This window comes from Coenobita brevimanus, chromosome 78 (assembly GCF_032717465.1).
Source record: "Coenobita brevimanus isolate Jiangsu-jjx chromosome 78, ASM3271746v2, whole genome shotgun sequence".
Taxonomy (NCBI): domain Eukaryota; kingdom Metazoa; phylum Arthropoda; class Malacostraca; order Decapoda; family Coenobitidae; genus Coenobita; species Coenobita brevimanus.
This window is the reverse complement of record NC_137031.1, coordinates 43,698,084-43,720,293: the sequence shown is the minus strand read 5'-3', so window position 1 is coordinate 43,720,293 and position 22,210 is coordinate 43,698,084. Positions and strand designations below refer to the sequence as shown.

Sequence of the window (22,210 nt, the reverse complement as noted above, 5' to 3'; positions counted from 1 at the left end):
AGCAGAATCACATCGTCTGGTGTTTGCTGGAACAGAATGCGAGCGTTGTTCTGACCATGAAAAGGTTAAAGCATAAACTGACAATCCAATTTCTGGAACAGATTCAGCATACCCACCATCCTTCCCATGCTGTCACCTAGCTACTCATCTTTCTCCCGTATGCAGTCTTTCACCTATATACCTGACAGCCCACATAATTCAGCCATTAATATTCCACCCATCAACCAAACTAACACAACCACCCTACCCAGCCATCAGTTCACTTAGCATTCCGTTCCATTCATCTAGTATCCATTTTTACTTACCTATCTAGCATCACTTCCATTCTTCCAACCAATATCCCTTCCCTCTTATATACACAACTTTCCATCTCAGTCCAGACATCTAACGCATAGGTCACGAAACCAGCCATCCACATCACAGCATAATGCTCAGGCTTCATACTCAGATATTCTTCTCATCCAAGAGTTCAACTGTGGCTGCAGTAAAGCGCCTCTAAGCTTCTCCCCACCATAACTCACTTCTCCTCCATTCCCAAACACCCTTTCTCATGTTCTTCTTTACTCTATCCATCCACTTTGTCATGAGCGATGACAGGAAGACGTTAAAGGGATTGGTGGTTGTGATGGTGGTGGTGGTGGAGTTGGTAGTAGTAATAATAGTAGCAGTAGTATCAGTAATACGTGCAACCCCAAGCTTATCAATAGAAGAACCTAGTGGACTACAGACTGAACTTGTCCCTCTCCTGCATCCAACCATCCTCCTGATGGGGGCACAGGGAGCGAGCTGACTGACGTATGTATAACCGGACAGTTCCACTGCCCAATTATATTAGTACAGCTACATAAAGGCGTCCCTCTCCTGTGCCAAAGAGAAGGGCACACGCCAACAACTCGAGGAACTGTGCTAACTGGGTTTTATGACAAGAACTTCATGCAGGATTCGTATATATTAAGTATACTTTCACTATCCACATAACAGGAATAGCTTGCAAGGATCAGACGTTACGGGGAAATATATACCGGTAGTAATAGTTCCATAGGAAACAGTTATGGATTCACAAAATTATGACAACGGTGTCGACGTTACGGAGAGCGAGGGTGAGGCTAGAATTTTCAGTAAGGGAATAGGAGGAGTAGCCATAAAACTAGATCCGTCCCTTCCACTATCGCAGTACCAGATCTCCCTGTCCTTATCCCATCACTTACCGCAGCCACCTTAAGACCATAGAAAAGTACCAGCATCCCAGCTAAAGGCGGATTACGTTTACCGGAGGAAGTTTTGGCAAGGGTGTCGCAATTAGAACTTCAACTACGATTATCTTTGTTGTTGTTTTTTTCATGATCTACACACTAACGATTTTTTTTTCTTAGTTTGGGAAGATTGTCTCATACTATGATCTTCAAAATGTGTTCCATAACCCATTCACTACCATAACGGTTTTGCTGCAATATTCAGGCCACCCCGAGACGACTTATTTCTTTTATTTGTATAAGAAAGACAGGATAATGAGTGGATTATCCCATCTCTACGAGGGTGTCTCATAAGATGAACAAATCGCTTAGCTGTTTCTAAGAATATAAAAACCCAGTTTTATTCGTACTGATGGGGCCTGTGAATATTTCTAGCAACCCCAATATTATGAGGGTGTCTTATAGGTCGGAAAAAATATCCGAGTGGTTTGCAGGGATGATATATATATATATATATATATATATATATATATATATATATATATAGAGAGAGAGAGAGAGAGAGAGAGAGGCCGTAACATCATGATTGTCCTATAGTAAGAAACTGACTCTCTCTCTCTCTCTCTCTCTCTCTCTCTCTCTCATTAGATACTTCCCTTTTCCCTTCCTTGATCTTTTATTGTTCCTCTTTCTCTCTCTCTCCTTCCTGGTGTTTTTATCTTCTCTCCACCACCGTCTGTTTTCACTCCTTTCATTAACCCTCATTACTCACGTCTCTCCACACTTTCATTTCCGAGTTCTTTTTGTTCCTCCCCTCCCCCTTTTTTATACCCTGTTCCAGTATTCGTCTCCTTTTGTTCTGTTTTTCTCATCATTCTCTGCTGTCTTCTTCATTCCAGTTTATCATGTGTTCGATTCATCATAATTCTCTCTCTCTCTCTCTCTCTCTCTCTCTCTCTCCACCCTTCCTCTTCTTTCCTATTGATTTGCCTCTCTCTTTTCATCGTATCCTATCCTCCTTTAATTCTCCTCTCCTCTCCACTCCCTACCCAGGTGCCTCATCCATTCAGCCCAACCTCCGCCCATGACCTTTCCCTCTCCCTGTCTCTTCCCTCCCGCCGTCCTCATTCCGCCCTTCCTAGCCATCTACCCTCCTCTACTCCCCTCCAAGGGCCCTCCTACCCATCCCATCGGTTCCCACCTCTCTCCTCTCCACCCCATCCTTTCCTACCCGTTCCCTGCCCCTTTCCTCCGTACCCAACCCTTTCATCCTACCCCCTCCCTCATCCCTCTCTTCCTATCCTTTCCCTTTTCCATACTTTTTAACCCCTCTCTCATTCCCCCTCTCAAGCACTTTGATTCCCTCTCTCCTGGCTTTCCCTCCTTCCTCTTCCCACATCCCTCTCCTCCTTTCCTCTCCTTTTTCCATCCCTCTCAACCTCCTTCTCTGTTCCGGGTGTCCCCCCTCCCCCAATATATCAATTTCCTCCCCAATATTTCTACCTTCCTCCCCCTTTCTTTATCCCTCTCATACTCTTTCCATCCCTCTCCGCCTCTTGCAATTCCCCCTGTCTCTAACACATCAATTTCCTCCCCACCATTTCTCCCCTCCTCCCGTCTCCCTCCCCTACTCCTTCCTGCTGGTGGCTCCCCCTGTGACGTAACAAAGCCCCTCCCTGACACCACCTCAGTCAGCCAATGGGAGACGGCGTTACAGAGGTGGGGCGACCATGCTGCTCCTTTATTGGTGGACGCCGCTCACACCAGATGTCACAATGAAGCACTTCCTCCGACTGGATTCTTCTGCTGAGCGGGTCATTCAGCCAAACCGTCTATGTACCATGTAGCGTTAATTGACACACATTCATGGCGTATGGGTACACGAGAAAATATCCTTTTTTAGAGAGTTTTAGCAAGCACAGTATCCGCGGTATTGATTATTCATTCACGACACAGCATGACCGATTCTGTTGTCACCTGGCATGATGAGCTGTATGGAACTGTCTCTTGAAACCCGGCTAACTTACTAGACTGACTACGTGGGCGTAGGCTGGAGACGGAAGAGGCTGTTGAGGTTCCTGTTTCCCACGTAAGGTCCCTGAACCGCGGGAGGGTGTGGGCGGCAGCAGGGTGGGGCACTGGCAGACAGAGGATAGGGAAGGGAGTCAGATCCTGCAGACATCATCATCGAAACATTAATGAACTTGATGTTGACTGGAAAATGGGAACATATGCATGCAGCAGGATATCGTGTATCAGGAGCATGGTAGTGGTGACTGCAGTAACTGTGTGCTGGGAGCTTTAGTAATAGATGCGGTAGTAACACTAATGGACCTAATGGAAACTGCAGGGATGTGGCAGTAACTATGGTGGTGGAGAAATGATGGTATTTGAGGTTAGGAAGCTTATGGTAGTGGTAGAGAGAACAGGCTGTCGTAGTAATAGCTATGTAGTAGCAGATGTAGTGGCAGAATTGTGGTTCTAGTGACAATAATGCTGGAAAGGAAGGGTTGTGTTTTGGTCAGTGTGTTCTGGTAACTGTAGATATAGCTACTGTATTACTAACAATAATGGAACTGATGAAAACTGAAGTGATGGCGGTAGAACAATGGTGGTATGGTAGTGGTGGAGATGGTGGATTGAATAATATATGAGAGGAACTGAGACCAGGTTCCATATTTACAAACTTCCTTGAGCTTAAGTTTTGTTTGTATTCTTCTCTCACAGAGCTACCATACATTTCAGAGCTGATTTAGGGTGGATGCTGCAACGAAAAATAAGAAGAACCAAATGATTTCTGATAACTATAAACTGCTATAGAGCTTGTATGTCCTGCAGATTTGAGATCCTTGATAAATCCTGACCCAGAGAAACGGAGTACAAAACAAGTCAGGTGACCACATCATAAGGAGAACATATTACGGTCAAGGACAAAAGTACGTCTAATATTTCACCACCTCTGCATCCCATAGTCCTCTGCTGTCAATTACTCCGTGGCTGAGAGAGGCTTAGCATGTTTCTCTGCTCATAAATTGTTCTCTTTGATATGATCCGTCACAGAGAAAGTGATGGACGTCCCCGAAGTGTGAAATAGACTCACTGGAAAAGTAGGACAAACTTTTGTTCCTGTTTGTACTCTTACACAGGCTACCAGCACACAACGCATTAGATAAAGAAAAAAAAATTAAAACATAACAGAGAAAACTTTACGATCCACATCAGAGAAACACATTACGTAGCACATCAGACCATATTACATAGGAGACGATCATTTTACCTACAAAAGAAGTGGAAAATAGGAGCACATCAAGTGGATATCATGACACAGAATATATCACGTCGCATAACGTAGGAACACATCACATATATAACATAAGAACGAATAACGGACCACATAGGGGTAGCACATTACACATAACATCATAATAGAGACCATATCTTACAGTTGGACTTCACATAAAAAAGCAGTGCAAAATAATCAAGGAACAATAAAAGGAGCAAATCTCGCCAAATCAGACCACATCGAATAATATAAGATCACATCACATAACATTGTAGGAGAAAGCGTTAAGAGAACCAACTCAGGGAACCACATCAGTAGCATATCAGAACATAACGTCGTACAGGGTTAATCACTGTTCTGAGGCCCTAGAATCATATTAAAGATTTTCGCTATTTATGAATCGCAGTAAGTGAAATTTGGTACTTGATTTCTTCATATCATTACGATTTATCAACTGTTTAGCCAAGTTTGAAAGCGGATTCCCTTAGCGTTAAACGTAATTAAACCTGTTGTTCAAATTTAGCAATATTTCGGTGCAACTTATCCTTTGGGATAGTTGCTTTCCCCCTGAAAAAATAAAGATGCTTTCTTTTAGCTAATCAGTTGTGCGAGACATGTTTTAAAATCAGTTTCTCATAAGGTGGCCTCACAATCAGGATAGAATCTTTATTTAAATCGTGAGACGTGAAAATACGCATTAGATTATCGTACGGCCTAAACACTGGATCTGGCAGTTGACCAGCAGATACTCAGCGGCGCATTGGTGTGAAGAAGCATTTAATTTATGGCACAAGTCTCTTTTAACGCTAATGTCTGGGTTTCTCAAGTAATATGTGTGGCTGATGAGGAATGAAGTCTTTAAGCACGGAGTTTCATTTATATCCGTTCATTAGTAATGGATATATTGATGTTAGTCAGAGGCTTCAGGGTAGTGAATCACCCTCTACTGTAAAGTATTATCGCATGACATCAGAAAACATCTCTTGCACGTAGGAACACATCATGTAGCATTAGACAAAGCAACACGGCGTATCAGAACACATCACATACCATATCAGAACACATCACATACCATATCAGAACACATCACATACCATATCAGAACACATCACATACCATATCAGAACACATCACATACCATATCAGAACACATCACATACCATATCAGAACACATCACATATCAGAACACGTCACATATCATATCATAGCACATCATATAGAACTCACTGCACAGCATATAAGAGCCATCGCATAATACAGGAACAAACTGCATCACACATCAGATAATGCAACACAAACACACCATGACGCACCACATAACATATTAGGACCGCTGCATATTGATAAGAATACATCACATAGTAACTCATGGGAACACAGCACGTTAGCACACCAGGACCCGTCACACAGCATATCACACAGCTCGTCAGAATATACAGTATCACACAGGATGATGGGACGCTCATAAATCCGTCACATAGCATATCACATGGCCTATCGCAACATATAGTACCTCAACGCAGCACATAAGGTCACATAGCGTATCACAGTCTTTCACAGCGCAAAATGGCACTCATAAGCCCATCACATCGCATATCACGTAGCCTATCACAGCATACAGTATCACATTGGACATAGGGGGCACTGTGAATGCGGAAAGTATCATCACATGAGCAAATCAAAGCATTGCTTATCAAGGTTACTTTAAGATATTGTTAGAGAAGTATAAAGTGTGTGTGTGTGTGTGTGTGTGTGTGTGTGTGTGTGTGTGTGTGTGTGTGTGTGTGTGAGAGAGAGAGAGAGGGAGGGATGGAGGAAGGGAGGGAGGAAGGGCCGGGTGTGCAGGAATGTGAGAGAGAGGGATTGAAAGGGGAAAGAGGAGGCCGAGGTCACGTGATTGGTAGGGGTGAGGGTGTGTGGGGTGAGGGGGGGATGTGGACTAGAGAGAGAGAGAGAGAGATGGGGGAGGAGTGGCGTGATATGGGTAAGGAAGGTGCCAGGTGAGCATATTTAGGGTAAAGGACATGCAGCTTGTAAAGAATTTGGAGTAGGAAGGGCATGGAGTGAGGAGGGGTTGGGGGTGAGAGAGGGGATGTGTAGGGTAGGGAAGATAGGGTAAGAAGCGTTTTGGGTGGGAGGGCTTTGAGGTATGAGGGAGGTGTAAGGTAAGGGTGAGGAAGATGTGAGGTGGTGAAGGCTAAGATGAGTAAAAAAATAAGCTGGGAAATGTAAACAACAGATAACAGGTTCTTTGTTGTTTACCGAGATGTAGGTTGGGTTAAGGTTAGTCGAAGGGGAGAGGAGGGAGCAGGGGAGGGGTTAGAGGCAGGGTTAAAGGCAGGGGTCGTTGGGGAAGGGGGTGGAAGCAGGGAAAGGGTAAGAGGTAAAGAAGGGGGTGGTGGTAGGGAGGGATTTGAGGGCATGAGAGAGGTTGGGGTATAATGATGTGATATTCTGGTTTAGGATGGAGGCAGGGAGGGGGTGTAAGGCAAATCAGAAGGGAGAAGGGGGTTGGAAGGAGAGAGGGAAGAGAAGGGGTGTGAAGGGAGGGAGGGAGGGAAAAAAAAGGGGGTGGAAAGGAGGGAGGAGTGGAGCATTCGAGGGAAGGAAGGAAGAAAGGGGCAGGAAGAAAGAGGGGAAAGGAAGGGGTTGCAGGAAGGGAGGGGAAGGGGATCGAAGGGATTTGCAGGGAGGGGAAGGGGAGGGAAGCGAGTAACAGGGAGGGAAAGGGGAGGGAAGGTGGTTGCAGGAAGGGGAAGTGGAGGGAAGGGAGTTGCCGGGAGGGGAAGGGGAGGGAAGGAGGTTGCAGGGAGGGAAGGGGAGGGAAGGAAGTTTCAGGGAGGGGAAGGGGAGGGAAGAGAACAGCAGGGGGGGAAGGGGAGGGAAGAGAACAGCAGGGGGGGGAAGGGGAGGGAAGAGAGCAGCAGGGGGGGAAGGGGAGGAAAAGAGGTTGCAGGGAGGGGGTCGGGAGGGAAGGGGTTGCAGGGAGGGGGTCAGGAGGGAAGGGGTTGCAGGGAGGGGGTCGGGAGGGAAGGGGTTGCAGGGAGGGGGTCTGGAGGGAAGGGGTTGCAGGGAGGGGGTCGGGAGGGAAGGGGTTGCAGGGAGGGGAGGGGTAGGGAATGAGGTTGCAGGGAGGGGAAGGGATGCAATCGGTGCTGCTCGGTGCACATGCACCGAGACTGTATTCCCCCCTTCCCTATTACTTCCTCCTTCCCCCTTTCCCCTCTCTCTGTTTTCCTCCTTCGATTGTTCCCTGCATTCCCCCCCCCCCTCTCTCTCTCTCTCTCTCTCTCTCTCTCTCTCTCTCCACCACCTCCTCTTCTTCCTCTTCTTCTTCCTAGTGCCATCTTTCATCCCATCTTTCATCATCAGTTTTTGTTTCTGTTCCTAACCTTTAGTTTCTTACATATCTCCATTCTCTCTCACGTGTACCCTCCCTTCTTCTTTTTTTTTCCTCTCAAATAATCCCATCAATATATTGTTGTTGAAAAAAAAAAAAAAAGTTACCAGAATATTACACTTTAGTGCTTCCGTAAACATGTCATATAAAGCAGTTAAAATATCATGCTATCGTACAAAGCCTTCTGCGAACACATTAATTTTAGAACAGGCAGTGGAGTTTTGGCTCCTCACGTACAGAAGGTTTAACTAACTAAAGCCAGTGTTGTGCAGAATATCTATATTAATACCACTGTGAAGTATACCATTTGAAACAAGACGAGAAGTAAACAATTTTTTTTTTCCGACAACGTGTTGATGCAAGAAAAAAAAGTACAATGGCTTGAAACTTTTTAAGGCTTTTTAATCATTTTTTTTACCAGAGGTTTCGTTTTTTACTCCGACGCTGTCTACTCGTTTAGAAGACGCAGGTTCAATCTAGATGTCACAAAATACTTTTCTACCAGCGATGTGATTGACGAATGAAGAAACTTCGGAAACTTGAGGTAGATATATCTACCATGAACAGTTGAAAACGAGACTCGATGGCTCGTAGTTACCGACTGAGAAAACATAACCATCATAATGAACGACATACCCATGGCGTAAATCACTTGCACGATCTTGCTGACATCATGCAAGCGGCACAAACACTTATTGGTTGGACATTCACCTACATTACCATCTAGGCTTAGTACTGTTGAAGTTGACAACTACTTATGTCTTTAGAAAGCCAGACAAGTTGATACTATCTTTTTTTTTTTTTTAATTGTGCTCAGATACGATTAGAGGTATGACCAGGAGAAAAGTTGTACTATTATTTTGCACGCTGCAAGGAATTTTTCTTCTTGTGCTTTCTCGGCTGATGTTAGGAGAGAAGAAAGAACCTACCACTGAAATAATCCCTTGTATTTCTATGGAGACTAGGAAATAAGATTTTACTTGCAAACAGGGTATATAGGAGAGACAAATATCCCTTGTTGTTGTTGATGTTCGAGAAAATTAATTTAAACCTCAACAAAGACCATACCACTGAACCTGCAACACACATCATCACAAGGTGTACTGTATAGTCTCGGTCCTGCCCCACCATTCACCATCATCCCAGCAAATCCTACCCACTACTCTCCACCCATCCTACTCTGTGACAGTGTTGTTGATATAGTCTCTCTAGATAGATTAATTGACAGGTAGACAGATAGACAGATAGGTAGACAGACAGACAGATAGATAGACAGATAGATAGACAGAGATAGATATCCTCCATTCCTTTGTCTTGTCGTCCTTCCTCACCTTCTTTCTCCCTGTCCCACTACCCTTCCCCCTCCCCACCTCTCCTTCCCCTCGCAGGCTTGCCCCACCACTCACTGTAAGAGCTATTTTTATCCCTCCCAGGAGACAGTCCCCCACCAGGTGTTTCTTACCCTCCCAGGACACTCCTTTTCACCAATCTTCATCTCGATCCTTCCCCCCTCACTGCTCTCTTCTTCCATTTATCCCACTTATTCACTTATTTATCCTACTTGTTTATTCCACTCTGTCTCCCTGTCTCATCGCTATCTTTTACCATTAGGCATTCACTTCTTTCATTTATCTCTCCTTTATCTCTAGAGCCTTTCTTCATCGCTCTCTGTATTTATTTATCAGTTTATGCCACTTATTTATGCCACTCATTTATCTCCATCACTGTCGATTATCGTCCTCTTTTACTCGTTTATTATCCATTTATTTCACTGGTTTATCTCCATCTTCCTTCCTCATCGTTCTCTTTTAGTCGTTTATTCATTCATTCAACTCACTTATCTTCACCACCCTCCCTCATCAGTCTCTTCATCCATTTTATTCCTCTCATTTATATCCATCGTCCTCCTCCATCTCTTTCTTTATCCATCTATCCATTTATTTCAGCTTTTCTCCCCTGTGGGTGTTGGGTAGCCACTTCACTCCGATGATTTTGTTTATTCTTCTCACCTTTAGAGTATTTTTTTTTTTAATTAAGTTTTCGTTATGCTGGCTATCTCTTGCCCCTCAGGTTCTGAAAGTTGAATAAAATCGTCTGGAGATGGCTTAAGTAGTATGGATAATGCGTCAGTTTGTTGAAAGGGTTGATCGGGGTGTGCTTTTATTCGACTCATTAATTCACTAATTTGTATGCTAATGACCGTCCCTGTTAGTTTCAAGGATGCGCTTATACATTTGTTGTACGCCGTCTAATGATTTCCCTCATTTGTTCGACTACTTGTTGTCTGTGTTAGTTTCAAAGGTGTGACAAAGTTTTTCAAAGCATAACTTTAGCAGATAGAGTCTCCTCTCCTCAGACATTTCTGGTTATTGTAATGATGTGGGTGGAAGATGAGTGACTTATGTTTTTCTGTGTATTAACTGTTATTATGAACCTGCTTTCGTTGCTGCATTATCCATAGTGGCCAGACTATTGAAGCTCCTGCCACTGAAGATAGGGGATATGAAATAAGGTTTAAGACAACAACATGAAATTAGGTAAATTCTATATTTTAGCCATCATTCTGAAATGCAGAATTAGATTGATGGAGGGATACATTGTTATTGATATATAAATCGTTATTAGCGAAAATTAGCAGACTCCTTCAAAATGTAGTCATTTTTGCAAGTGTTTGGTCTTTCCTTGGCAGTACACATGTTCATACAGAGCAAGTCAGTTGAATATTGGGTGAGTCCTCTGTTGCTGGAAACTTGGTCGATGATGACTCTGGTGAAACACTTCTTGGAACCTCTTGGCAGTCCACTCTGTGTTCAGCCGCTGTGTTGCCAGAGGAGTATTTCTCAGAACGTTCATAGAAGGCTCGCATCGTCATTGAAAGTAAATATTAGGCCTACACTTTCGTTAGAAATGAATCACACACACACACACACACACACACACACACACACACACACACACACACACACACACACACACACACACACACACACACACACACACACACACACACACACACACACACACACTGCTTTTACTTCCTTGAGAGTCTTATATATATACCTGCACAAAACTAACGATGACAGTAACACCCACAACAACATTTAATGGCCACGGGAAAAACGCCCTCACATTGTCTCAAAATTCAACAAATATAAATAAAACGGATAAAGCGTTATAAGCAAAAGATATAGACAACTGCGATCCTCTACAACCTCACACTGAATCAAAACACTGGCAACCTTAGTGTTCTGTAACTTCCCCCCCCACCCACCCATCCACCCCGCCCCCACCCACCCATCCACCCCGCCCCCAAACACGGACACAAACAAGGCCATGTGCAGCTGTTACAGGATTTATGACTTTAGTTTTTTTTATAATGATATCAACAATAGCAACAGAAAAACACGGATAAACATAAGTAAGCCATCCATAAATAAATCAACCACAAACGATGAAACTACACAGACTTTCTCAGCGCGTTCACACATATTGCAGCCGTGCATATGCAACACAGCAGTCAAACATCTGTGTTCCCTCCCACAGCACACAAACACTCATAAACCGATCGTGCGTACAGTAGCACACACAAATACGTACATGCACAACACAACCACATACAGACCAACCACACACACGCACACACATTCGCACACATACATATACAGACACATATGTACACATGCATGCACACACACATGCTCAGATACAACAAAAAAGCAACACACACACACACACACACACACACACACACACACACACACACACACACACACACACACACTAACGAACTATAACTACATATCTCCCCTCCTCCCCACACACACTGATTCTCCCCATCTCATTAACAACCTCCATCTAAAGCAACTCTTTCTTGGTTCACCCTACCTGTTGGCGCCTCTCTGGGACAGGTAGGGAGATTGGGCCTTGGGCTAAAACACACACGCACACACACACACACACACACACACACACACACACACACACACACACACACACACACACACACACACACACACACTACAATCTTCACTAAATTGGCATAATTACTCGCCTTTCACGCGCAATATAATCAAACACACGCTTCACACATAAAGGAATACACACACACACACACACACACACACACACACACACACACACACACACACACACACACACACACACACACACACACACACACACACACACACACACACACACACACACTACAACCTCCTCTACACAGGCATAGTTACTCGCCTTTTACGCGCAATATAATCAGACACACGCTTCACACATAAAGGAATACACACACACACACACACACACACACACACACACACACACACACACACACACACACACACACACACACACACACACACACACTACAACCTCCTCTACACTGGCATAGTTACTCGCCTTTTACGCGCAATATAATCAAACACACGCTTCACACATAAAGGAATACACACACACACACACACACACACACACACACACACACGACTACTTAATAATACAGTCAAATACACGCACTCCACAAATAAGGAACAATCACATACACGCATTTATAAAACACAGCCACAACACAGCCACGCACGCTGCACAATCCCCGTTACACACACACACACACACACACGCACACACACACAAACACACAAATTGAGAGAGAGAGAGAGAGAGAGAGAGAGAGAGTTAACGGGAACTACTCACACCAGGAAACGAATATGAAATGTGAAAGTGTACAGTAACATGTGCTTTTCTCGTTTTTATATTTGCCCTTTTTTTTTTTCACTGGACAAGCGGATTATTTTTTTTGTTAGAATCACTTGTACTACGGAATGTGATACTTTTCTCTGATTAAGCTACTGATATTTAACCCCTTCATCACGGTAAAGTCTGTGTGTGTGTGTGTGTGTGTGTGTGTGTGTGTGTGTGTGTGTGTGTTCTTGTTCTCTCCAGGCGATAATATTTAGTACAAGAATTATAAAAACTGTAGTGAAGGGGTTAACGATGGCTATAGCTGACATCTCCAGTTCTGACAGTTGCTCCTAAACTTATTAATATTATTTGATGGCAGCAAGAATGCACTGAGATATGTCATAATTGTAAATGGGTTAAGAGCTGCTTTATATCCAGTTATCTATCTGTTTCATGTCTGATGCTGCATTCTGTGAGAGGTGACTTTGACAGACTAACGCCAGGCATTTCCTTCTTTCTCCTCCCACCACCATACACCCTCCTTTCTCATAGTACTCACTCATCTCTTATGTATGTGGTTTGATAGGGATGAAGTGGAACCTAATGTGTGTTATAAGTTCCTAGTGCTATATATCTTTTTCTTTCATCCTGTCAGTACATTACATGCGGTTGTCTTGTATTCTTTGTGTGTGTGTGTGTGTGTGTGTGTGTGTGTGTGTGTGTGTGTGTGTGTGCACGTACGCACGTATAACGTTGTCTCTATGAACACATTTTTAAATGTGCGTAAGCGTGTGTTTGTGAAACTATGCGAGTCTGTGTGTGCGTAGAGTGAGGCGTGGAGTGCGTACATTTGGGCCAAGGCAGGGCAGGTCCCGAGGCCAGGCTCTGTCAGCACCGGACGGCCTACCCTACCAACCTCACCTCATCCCACAATATCTGACCTACTTTGGCTATTATGATCTACCCATTCTACCTCATCTGTACAGCCTCTCACACCTACCCACCCATTATAACTGTTTGTCCTACAAGTCTACCTCGCCTGCACAGCCCAAATGAACTGCTTGACTTAGTCAACCGGTAGGAGCCTACCAAACTTACTCAGCCTACGTGACCTATCCCGCTTACCTCATCTACCCAGCTTACCTGACTTACCCTCCCTACCTCCCCTACCTACCCAGCCTCCCCTACCCACCCTACCTCACCTCATGGAAATGTTGGGTGGGAGAGAGACACAAGTTAGAGGTTGAATTATGTTCTTAACGCTTCGGGCTACACAGAACCCATGTTTTGTGTAGCCCGAGACGTTAAAGAAAATAAAGTATTCAAGCTCTAACTTGCGTCTCTCATCGCATTATTCCCACTTCATCCCACGTCATCTACACTGTTCATCTATTCATCTGCATTACTTCATCTACCCAGCCTGTGTGACCTGCCCAGCTCAGATTTATCCAGCCTCCCAGACCTACATGACCTACACAACCTGCCTGATCTGCATGACCTACCTAACAGCCATTATTTTCCTATTCTGTTTATGGCCCATGACCTTATCATTTCCATCGTCTCTCTCTCTCTCTCTCTCTCTCTCTCTCTCTCTCATTTCCTAATCACGTCCTTTATGCCGCACTTCCAGCATTTTCTAACTTTTACCCTTCCCTCGTCCTTTCCTTCCTCTGCCCGGTTGACGTTATTTATAAAGCGTTCTCTGAGTTTCATTCCTATCTCCACAGTACTGTAATGATAATGAAGTATGCTGCTTCCCACTGAATAATCAGCGTGCGTTGCTTTGTTTCGTGTGTGTTTTAAAAGTCATTTCACTAAGCTGTGAGTCTGGTGACCTTGGTGACGGTATACGTTGCAGTTGTACCGTTGGGGTGTCAGCACACTGTTGGCTTGGGGGCACTGTACTCAATGTGGTGGCCCTGCACGTAACAGCATGACAAAAATGGACAACTGCAATACGGCGGTGGGTTACTCTCCTCACACACACACACACACACACACACACACACACACACACACACACACACACACACACACACACACACACACACACAGATGAGCCGGGCAGTAACATGTGAGAAAACCATGTGGTACACAAACGTGAGATGGAGAAAAATAATGGTTAATTGATTAATACAGCCTTTGGGGCTAAGATTATACTTTCCGAAGGAAGTTTATAACCATAAGCGGCGACGCTGCCTACCTGATCAACAAGCTGTTTAACACCATCATCATTATCGTCCATTTTTCTACTTTCCTCACCTTATTTCCTCTTATTAACTCTGTCTCCGGATTTCAAGGACTTATATGACTGCACAGAGCTGGGTGTCACACCATACGTTTGAAATGTTGTTGATATACCGGGGCCTTTATGTAATTAGTATAAACAATACAGTTCTAAATAACGAAGTGCAATGGAAAGTATTGAGAGGCAGAGTATTGTCTCATCCTGGTACAGATCTACAGGAAACAAGATTGATAGGAACGAAAATCTCCGCAAGCGAAGGTGGAAGAACTAGTGTGAAGTGAGGATGAGGTCAGGTGGAGCCCCTGTTGTTGAGGCCATCCTGGAGTAGATAGCGGGGTGGCGCCACGGGAAATGGATAGATAAACAAGTGGATAAACATATATACCAAGTAGATAAACAGAGGTGGACCGGAAGTAGACATAGCGATAGATAGCAAGAAATTAAAAATATATTCATAAAGAGATAGACAAAAAGATACATGGGAAATTGACAGATAGATAACGAAGAGTTAAACAGAGAAATAAGTTGAGCAAGCCAGCTACTGAAACTCTGTCTGTCTGTCTGTCTGTCTGTCTCTCTCTCTCTCTCTTTCTCTCTCTCTCTCTCTCTCTCTCTCTCTCTCTCTTGTACTGGATGACAGTCAAAATGCATATCACAAGCCATGCAGTACAGAGATAAGACAGATTTACATATGGCTTTTCACAGTGATAACAAAACAGTGTTGTAAGTGTTTTTATCGGTAAAACGAGGGTACAAGAGTAGACACAAACTCCATCATCATCATGTTATTGTTATTTTTAGTGGTGGTAGTAGTAGTAGTAGTAGTGGTAGTAGCAGTAGTAGTATCATCATCAGTAGTGGCAGTAGTAATTGTAGTGGTTTCTTTATCATCATCATCATTATCAAGTAGTGGTAGTAATAGCATCATCATCATCACACCACTCACTTATAATACATCTCCATCTATATCAAACATTTTATGTATGGACGCATTTGTCTCAGAAACGCAAGTGATCAACATTTACTCAATAAAAATCTGAAAGCGAACCTCACAGAAACGCACGAGTGGATCTAAAAGCCTTATTGATCAAAGACCAGCAAATGGTAGGATGATGGAGGTAATATTATGAAAGGGATGAGAGAAGACCGCAAGGAAAGGTGAGATGGAGTGACAGGAAAAGGTGATGGAATGGAGTGAGAAGGAATGATGAGATGGAGTGAGAAAAAGGGGAGGGGATTTGATTTTTTTTTCCTTTTTGTCTGTGTGTCCGACTCTAGGCATATGCTTCACAGCCTGTTCCCCAAGGCCCAGTAGTCCTACATACCATACACCTCCACGTCACCACTTCGGCGCTAACATTCACCGTCCATATTGAATACATGCTAGGGCTGTCTCATACAGGACTGGGGTATTGGTGATCGGAGGTATTTATACGACATGGCGGGTCTTCTGGTAGATCAGTAAAGTCTGCTTCAGTGAAATTCAGATCCATCAACTGTTCCCTGCCCCAGCCAGGGTTTGAACCTCGGTCCATTAGGATAGCAGGCCACTTCTCTACCGATTCGGAGTGATAGATGAAGTGAGAGGAAGGGAAGGTGAAAGTGAGGGGAAGGGGAGGTGAGAGTTGGCAAGGGAAAATGAGAGTAAGAGGAAGGTGAGGTCTTGACGGAACAAAAGAACAAGGAGGTGAGATTAAGAGAAATGAGAGGCGGGAATTAGAGGATCGAGATGGAGTGAGAGGAGGGGACGGTAGAAAAAAATGAATCGAACTGAGTTAAAGGGGGTTTATTATAGACAGAAAAGAAGCAGAGGTATGGTGTGGGGGGAAGAGAAGAAAATGAGCTGCAGTGAAAAGGGGAAGGGAGATTTAGTGAGTCATTGGAATAAAGTTAACCTGGCAGTGAAACGAAACAGAAAGGAGAGTAAGATGAATATGAGAGATCAAAATACATGGATAACAATGGAGAGATAACCAAAACGATAATGAAAGACCGGTACTGTGAGGTGACAAGGTACTAAAAATAAAATACCTCTTTATTTTTTTTTTATATATATACATCTTGCATTCTCCTCACCACAGTCAGTGATGGGATTGGTGTTGCATCTAAACATTTCACTGCTGTTGTCACATTTAAGATTGTTTTTTTTTTTTTTTTTTTTTTCGAGCAAACACCACACGATTTTAGTCAGCAGAGGGATCAGAAATTCTCCTTACCCATTCTCTGCCATAGATGAACTAGGCTATTTTCATCATGCATCTACCAGACGATTTTATTCATCCGACGAACATTGTGTCATTCATTAGGGCAAAAACTTATGATTTAACCCTTTTGCTGATATGATGACACCTAGGTAATTAATGTAGACTGACACCAGACGACTGTAATTATTTTGGCAATCGGTGGGCAATGACCACAATAATCTCAGCTGTTGACACATTAATGGGAGGCTTGACTGATGGAGGTCGTGGGTGGGAGGAGAGTGTGGTTGGGCGCCATGGTTCTCTCTCTCTCTCTCTCTCTCTCTCTCTGTTTATGTGTGTGTGTGTGTGTGTGTGTGTGTGTGTGTGTGTGTGTGTGTGTGTGAACAGTGTAACTCAAAAGTTTTCATCCAGTTTTAAACAACTTGTTTAATAGCTAGCAGTCAGCAGGGGGTTGGCTTATGGCTTTAAGTAAAAAGGGCACCAGGTCAAGGACACGGCCGGGGCATGTCAAAATTTGACCTAGCAAAATGGACTTAACTTGTTTTTGTCCGATTTGCACCAAACTTAGTGGAAGGGCTGAAATTAAGGTAAGAACGAAGTAGATTGGCTTTGGGAACAATCAGCCAAAGGTTAGGTCGCAGGACAAGGTCAAAGTTCGGCGCGTGTGTCTGTGTGTGTAATATGATTTGGGCCAAACTTGATGGAAAGATTAAGGGTCAGCCAAGGGATTGACCCATACTTTTTGAGATTAGTTAGTCAAAGGTCAAGGACATTTGGCGATATCAACCTGAATAGTTTTCATCCAGTTTAGCCCAGACTTTGTGGAATGGTTCGGGACAAGGTGAAAGTGAAGGAATTTGATTTTTTAAACTTTAATTTAAACGCCAAGGTCAAAGGAAAAGCCAAAAATCAAGGCCACATTGTAAGGCCAACGTAAATAGATTTGGTCTGACTTAGACTAAGCTTTCTGGGGAGGTTCAGGGTAAAGCAGAAATTAAGGATTACGAGTAGGTTTTCTGGGCAAGTGGTCGAAGAACGTCACAGTGCAGAGTTAAATATTCAGGCCGGTCTAGCAGTACCCTCTCTAAGTGCTTCCTCTTGAGATCTTTTATAGGATCTTCTCGTATTGAAGGAGATAAACTGTATGAACTGTGGCTTCCTGGCCTCGAATCTCCTTTCACCCTGGGTCTTCCGGGCCCCCAGATAGGTAAAGGAGTGGCTGTTACCGGTTCATTCATTAATTTTTTTTGCATAGTCGTGATGTTGAACGCTCTTCCTGGATGCCACAAACACACATACTTACAGTATATACTTACGCACGTACGCACGCACACAAGCACATATTCGGCTTCCGTATGCTATGTCTGGTGTCCTTGTGCGGCACGCGTGCGTTTAAGTTTTGTCAGGTTTTGTCGAAAAAATTATAATCGTATATGCGTTTATGTGTTGGTCCTCTCAGCGTACAGACTCACTCTGTGTGTGTGTGTGTGTGTGTGTGTGTGTGTGTGTGTGTGTGTGTGTGTGTGTGTGTGTGTGTGTGTGTGTGTGTGATGGAGCGTGAGACGTCAAGGGAATAATATGTCAGGAGACATACAGTATATACAATATAAAGTTTAACAACAGTATACCTTACTCTAACCTATAAAGAATTCCTGCGCATTTAATATAGTGTCTAAAACTTGAGAGCAAAATATAAAATGAGTCTATTGATACAGATTTTATTTGTGATTATACCACTTCCAATTGACCATTGCCCTGCAATGTGGAATCATGATACTTCTCTATCTTGTAATATCAAAGTACCGTAAACTGTTCTGGTGGAGAAACTATGAGTGGAAATGTAGGTTACTGGGAAGAGCACATGCCTGTGGAAACGTGACGCACCGTCGTGGAGGTCGGCAACGTTCACTTCCATCTTCGATATCAGTTTCTTTCAAAAGTGCCGGGGAAGGACGTCTTCGTATGGTGGCATCGGTAAAAACAAACAGTTCGACTGCCTGGTTATACAAGTGCCCCCCAGCGACTTTCCTGTAATCGCAGAGGAGGATGGTATATACTACTACTACTACTACTACTAATAATAATAATAATAATGATAATAGTAATAATAATAACAATAATAATAATAATAATTATCATTATTATTGTTATTATTATTATTATTATTATTATTATTATTATTATTATTATTATTTTGATAATGATAATGATAATAATTTCGCTGGTAGCCAGGAAAATGCAGAACAAAAAATCGTCATCATAATAAAAGAGTTAATGGAGGTTGTTTTTAATTCTCTGAGTCATGCACGTCCTTGAACTGAATAAAACTTTTGTCCCAGAACTAAGCAGTAAATGAAATCTTTCTCGATACAGTGAATACAGAGTAAACATTCGAAAAGCAGACTGACGAAATTCTGGTCAGAGTTGGATGTTTCAAAGTGTTCTTTCTATCTTGTATTGGACTCAAAGTGCTGGTTTAGCTGGGGAAGCATTTGGCTGAAATGAGCAGGATGTAGTGCTTGTATGTAGAGCTGACGGGTGACGGTTGTGTAACATGTGTTGGCCGGGCGATGATCACAGGGTCCCCACCCTTTTTCTAGCCCCTACCCCGATCCCCATCCCCAGCCCCATCATCACCCTTACCCCGATCCCAACCCCCACACTAGGACTGCCCTAGCAACTGCCAGGCAGTCTGAGACGTTCAAGGAGGAGGATGGGAATAGGGTGGGAGAGGAGGGAGGGATGCAGGCAATGAATGGGGAGAAGAAAGCAGAAAGAAACGGCTTTAAAAAGAGGAAGGGAGGCAGTCAGTGGGAAGGAGAAAGCAGAGAGAACCAGATACAAAAAGATGGAGAAAACTGTAGAATCGCAGAGATGATAACATTGTACTAATGACTTAATTATTCAGTATCTGTAAATAGTTATACCATAAAAATCTTTTAATTCAGTGATCTTATCCCATCGTGCCCACCTGACCGTACTTCAGTGATTCAGTGAAACCATACACTAAAATTTTAAACGTCATCGCCATTATCATTGTAGACATTACGTTATTTCTGGTATTCCCTCTACAAACCGCCTATAGTGTAAAGCACACGGTATACACAATGTAAATACCACAGGCCGCTCACTGCCTCCATATCCAAGTCCAAAAAACGTATTCCTTAAAGTTCGTTTGACAGATATTTCATACTGTTCATTATTGCAGTATTGCATAGTTTTGATATTCTTTAAATTTCATCCACACATGAAACTATCTGCTAGCAGTGTATACTTTTTAACTAACCTGCTATCGATTCTGTTACTGTGGCCATACAACTTTAGCACTACTGTCCTTTTTTTCACATGCTGGTTATCACTCCACGTCCCCTTCTCTCTTACCACTTCATTCCTGCAGCTTTTCTCCCTCTTCACAAGAATTGTCTTACGGCCGTAGTTTTAATCCGTTTAACCTCAATACCTGTTTTTTCTGCTGCCTACAGACGATACTGTTCAGCCTAGGAGAGACCCCTTACGGTGATGAGGTTAATGAAGTCTACATTTTACCCCTCCATTTGGAAAAAAAAAAAAAGTCGAAGTAGCGGTAGTGAACTCCTAAAAAAATAAAAAGTCATAGGTTTGAAGGATTTAAAGCAGATACTACGAAGGTGGTGACAAATCCATAGTTTCTGTTAGTCATTTTGAAGCACGTGATTAAACACTGAGCTCGGTTTCTGTACCTTGCTGCTGAACGCGCTCTGTAACGTGGATTGCTCAATCGCCAGAAGCAGGGAGCTTATATGCACCTTCACATTCTCAGGTTTGAGCATACAACCCTCAGTCACTTCATTTTCCTGGCTTCTAAACCCTTTTGGCTGTATTTTCTGAACTGACTGCCTGAAGGTATGAGAAAATCTTTAAATTTTTGAAGGTCATATATGTAAAACCTGCATCTGGTAGATGGGATCAGCGTGCACCTCATATTTCAATGCAGTCAGCAACGGTTGAGGAAGATCAGCTATGTTCTGTCACCACTACCACCACCACCACCACCACCACCATCATCATCATCATCTTCATCATCATCATCATCATCATCATCATCATCATCAACAACAACATTATCGTCCAAACCTATTTTTTCCACTCAAGGATGGGGTTAGGTAGGTTCGAGAGAGGGGATAATAAGCTGATTGAAGAACCAGCAAAAGTCTGACTAGTTAAATGGGCCACATTCTCATTCACTCACCATTCAAACCTCCTAGAATCCAAACATAGACTTCCACACTGACGGGTTTCATGTTATTTATCATATGGTACAGAAATTATCATCCAAAACCTGGGGCTTCTACACACATTCTGCCCTCTGTTGTATTATTTGGTTTGATCCGGTCTTTCTTCTATTTTCTCTTTACTGTATTTATGGGCCACGTTTTACTCCCGCATAGTGCTGTCGACACACCTGCATCAGCCCAGTGCCAAGATGAGGTGTGCCAACAGGGGATAAATAGGGGAGATAAACAAGGAACAAGATGCAGGGAGGAAGAGGACGAGGAAGATGAGGAGGAGAAGGAGAAGGGGGGTGAAGAGAAGAGGAAAGTGATGACAGAAAGTAATAAAGTAGGGAACAGGTATAACAGAATGAGGAGAGGATGACAAGTGCAGAGAGAGAGAGAGAGAGAGAGAGAGAGAGATCCAAGGAGGAGTAGGAGGAGGCAAGTGTAGAGGGAAAGGTGAAGGTGGGGAGAAAGAGTGACATACTCGGGAGAATTGCAAAATGTTTACCAGAGTAAAGATGGGATGGAACTATATTTATAATTTCAAGTCTCTCTCTCTCTCTCTCTCTCTCTCTCTCTCTCTCTCACACACACACACACACACACACATATATATATATATATATATATATATATATATATATATATATATATATATATATATATATATATATAATCAGCCATTGAAAGTCCACTGCTAAGCAAGGGCCTCCCCAACCTTCTCCACGAATTCCTTGAGTAAACCTGCCGTATCAAGAGAGAGAGAGAGGGGGGGGGGGAAGCAAAAGACAAAGAAGAGTTAAAGAGCAGCAGGAGATATCATTTCCCCTATTCTCTATACTCTGTACCCCTTCAAACTTTTTTTTTTTTGGGTTCTGTCCGGGCTTTTATTTTTGAGCTTAGGGGAAACTGTTCACTGTTAGGGAATTCTCTCAACCCAGA

The 22,210-nt window shown here is 43.3% G+C and overlaps 1 protein-coding gene across 1 annotated transcript in view; it reads right to left on the bottom strand.

The window, feature by feature from the left end:
* The window catches only part of LOC145408825 (uncharacterized), a 214,538-nt gene that overhangs the window by 107,146 nt on the left and 85,182 nt on the right, over window positions 1-22,210 (bottom strand). Inside the window, exon 4 of the mRNA XM_080279469.1 lies at window positions 3,221-3,331. Coding sequence (XP_080135595.1) covers window positions 3,221-3,331 — 111 coding nt within the window. The remainder of the gene's footprint in view (window positions 1-3,220; window positions 3,332-22,210) is intronic.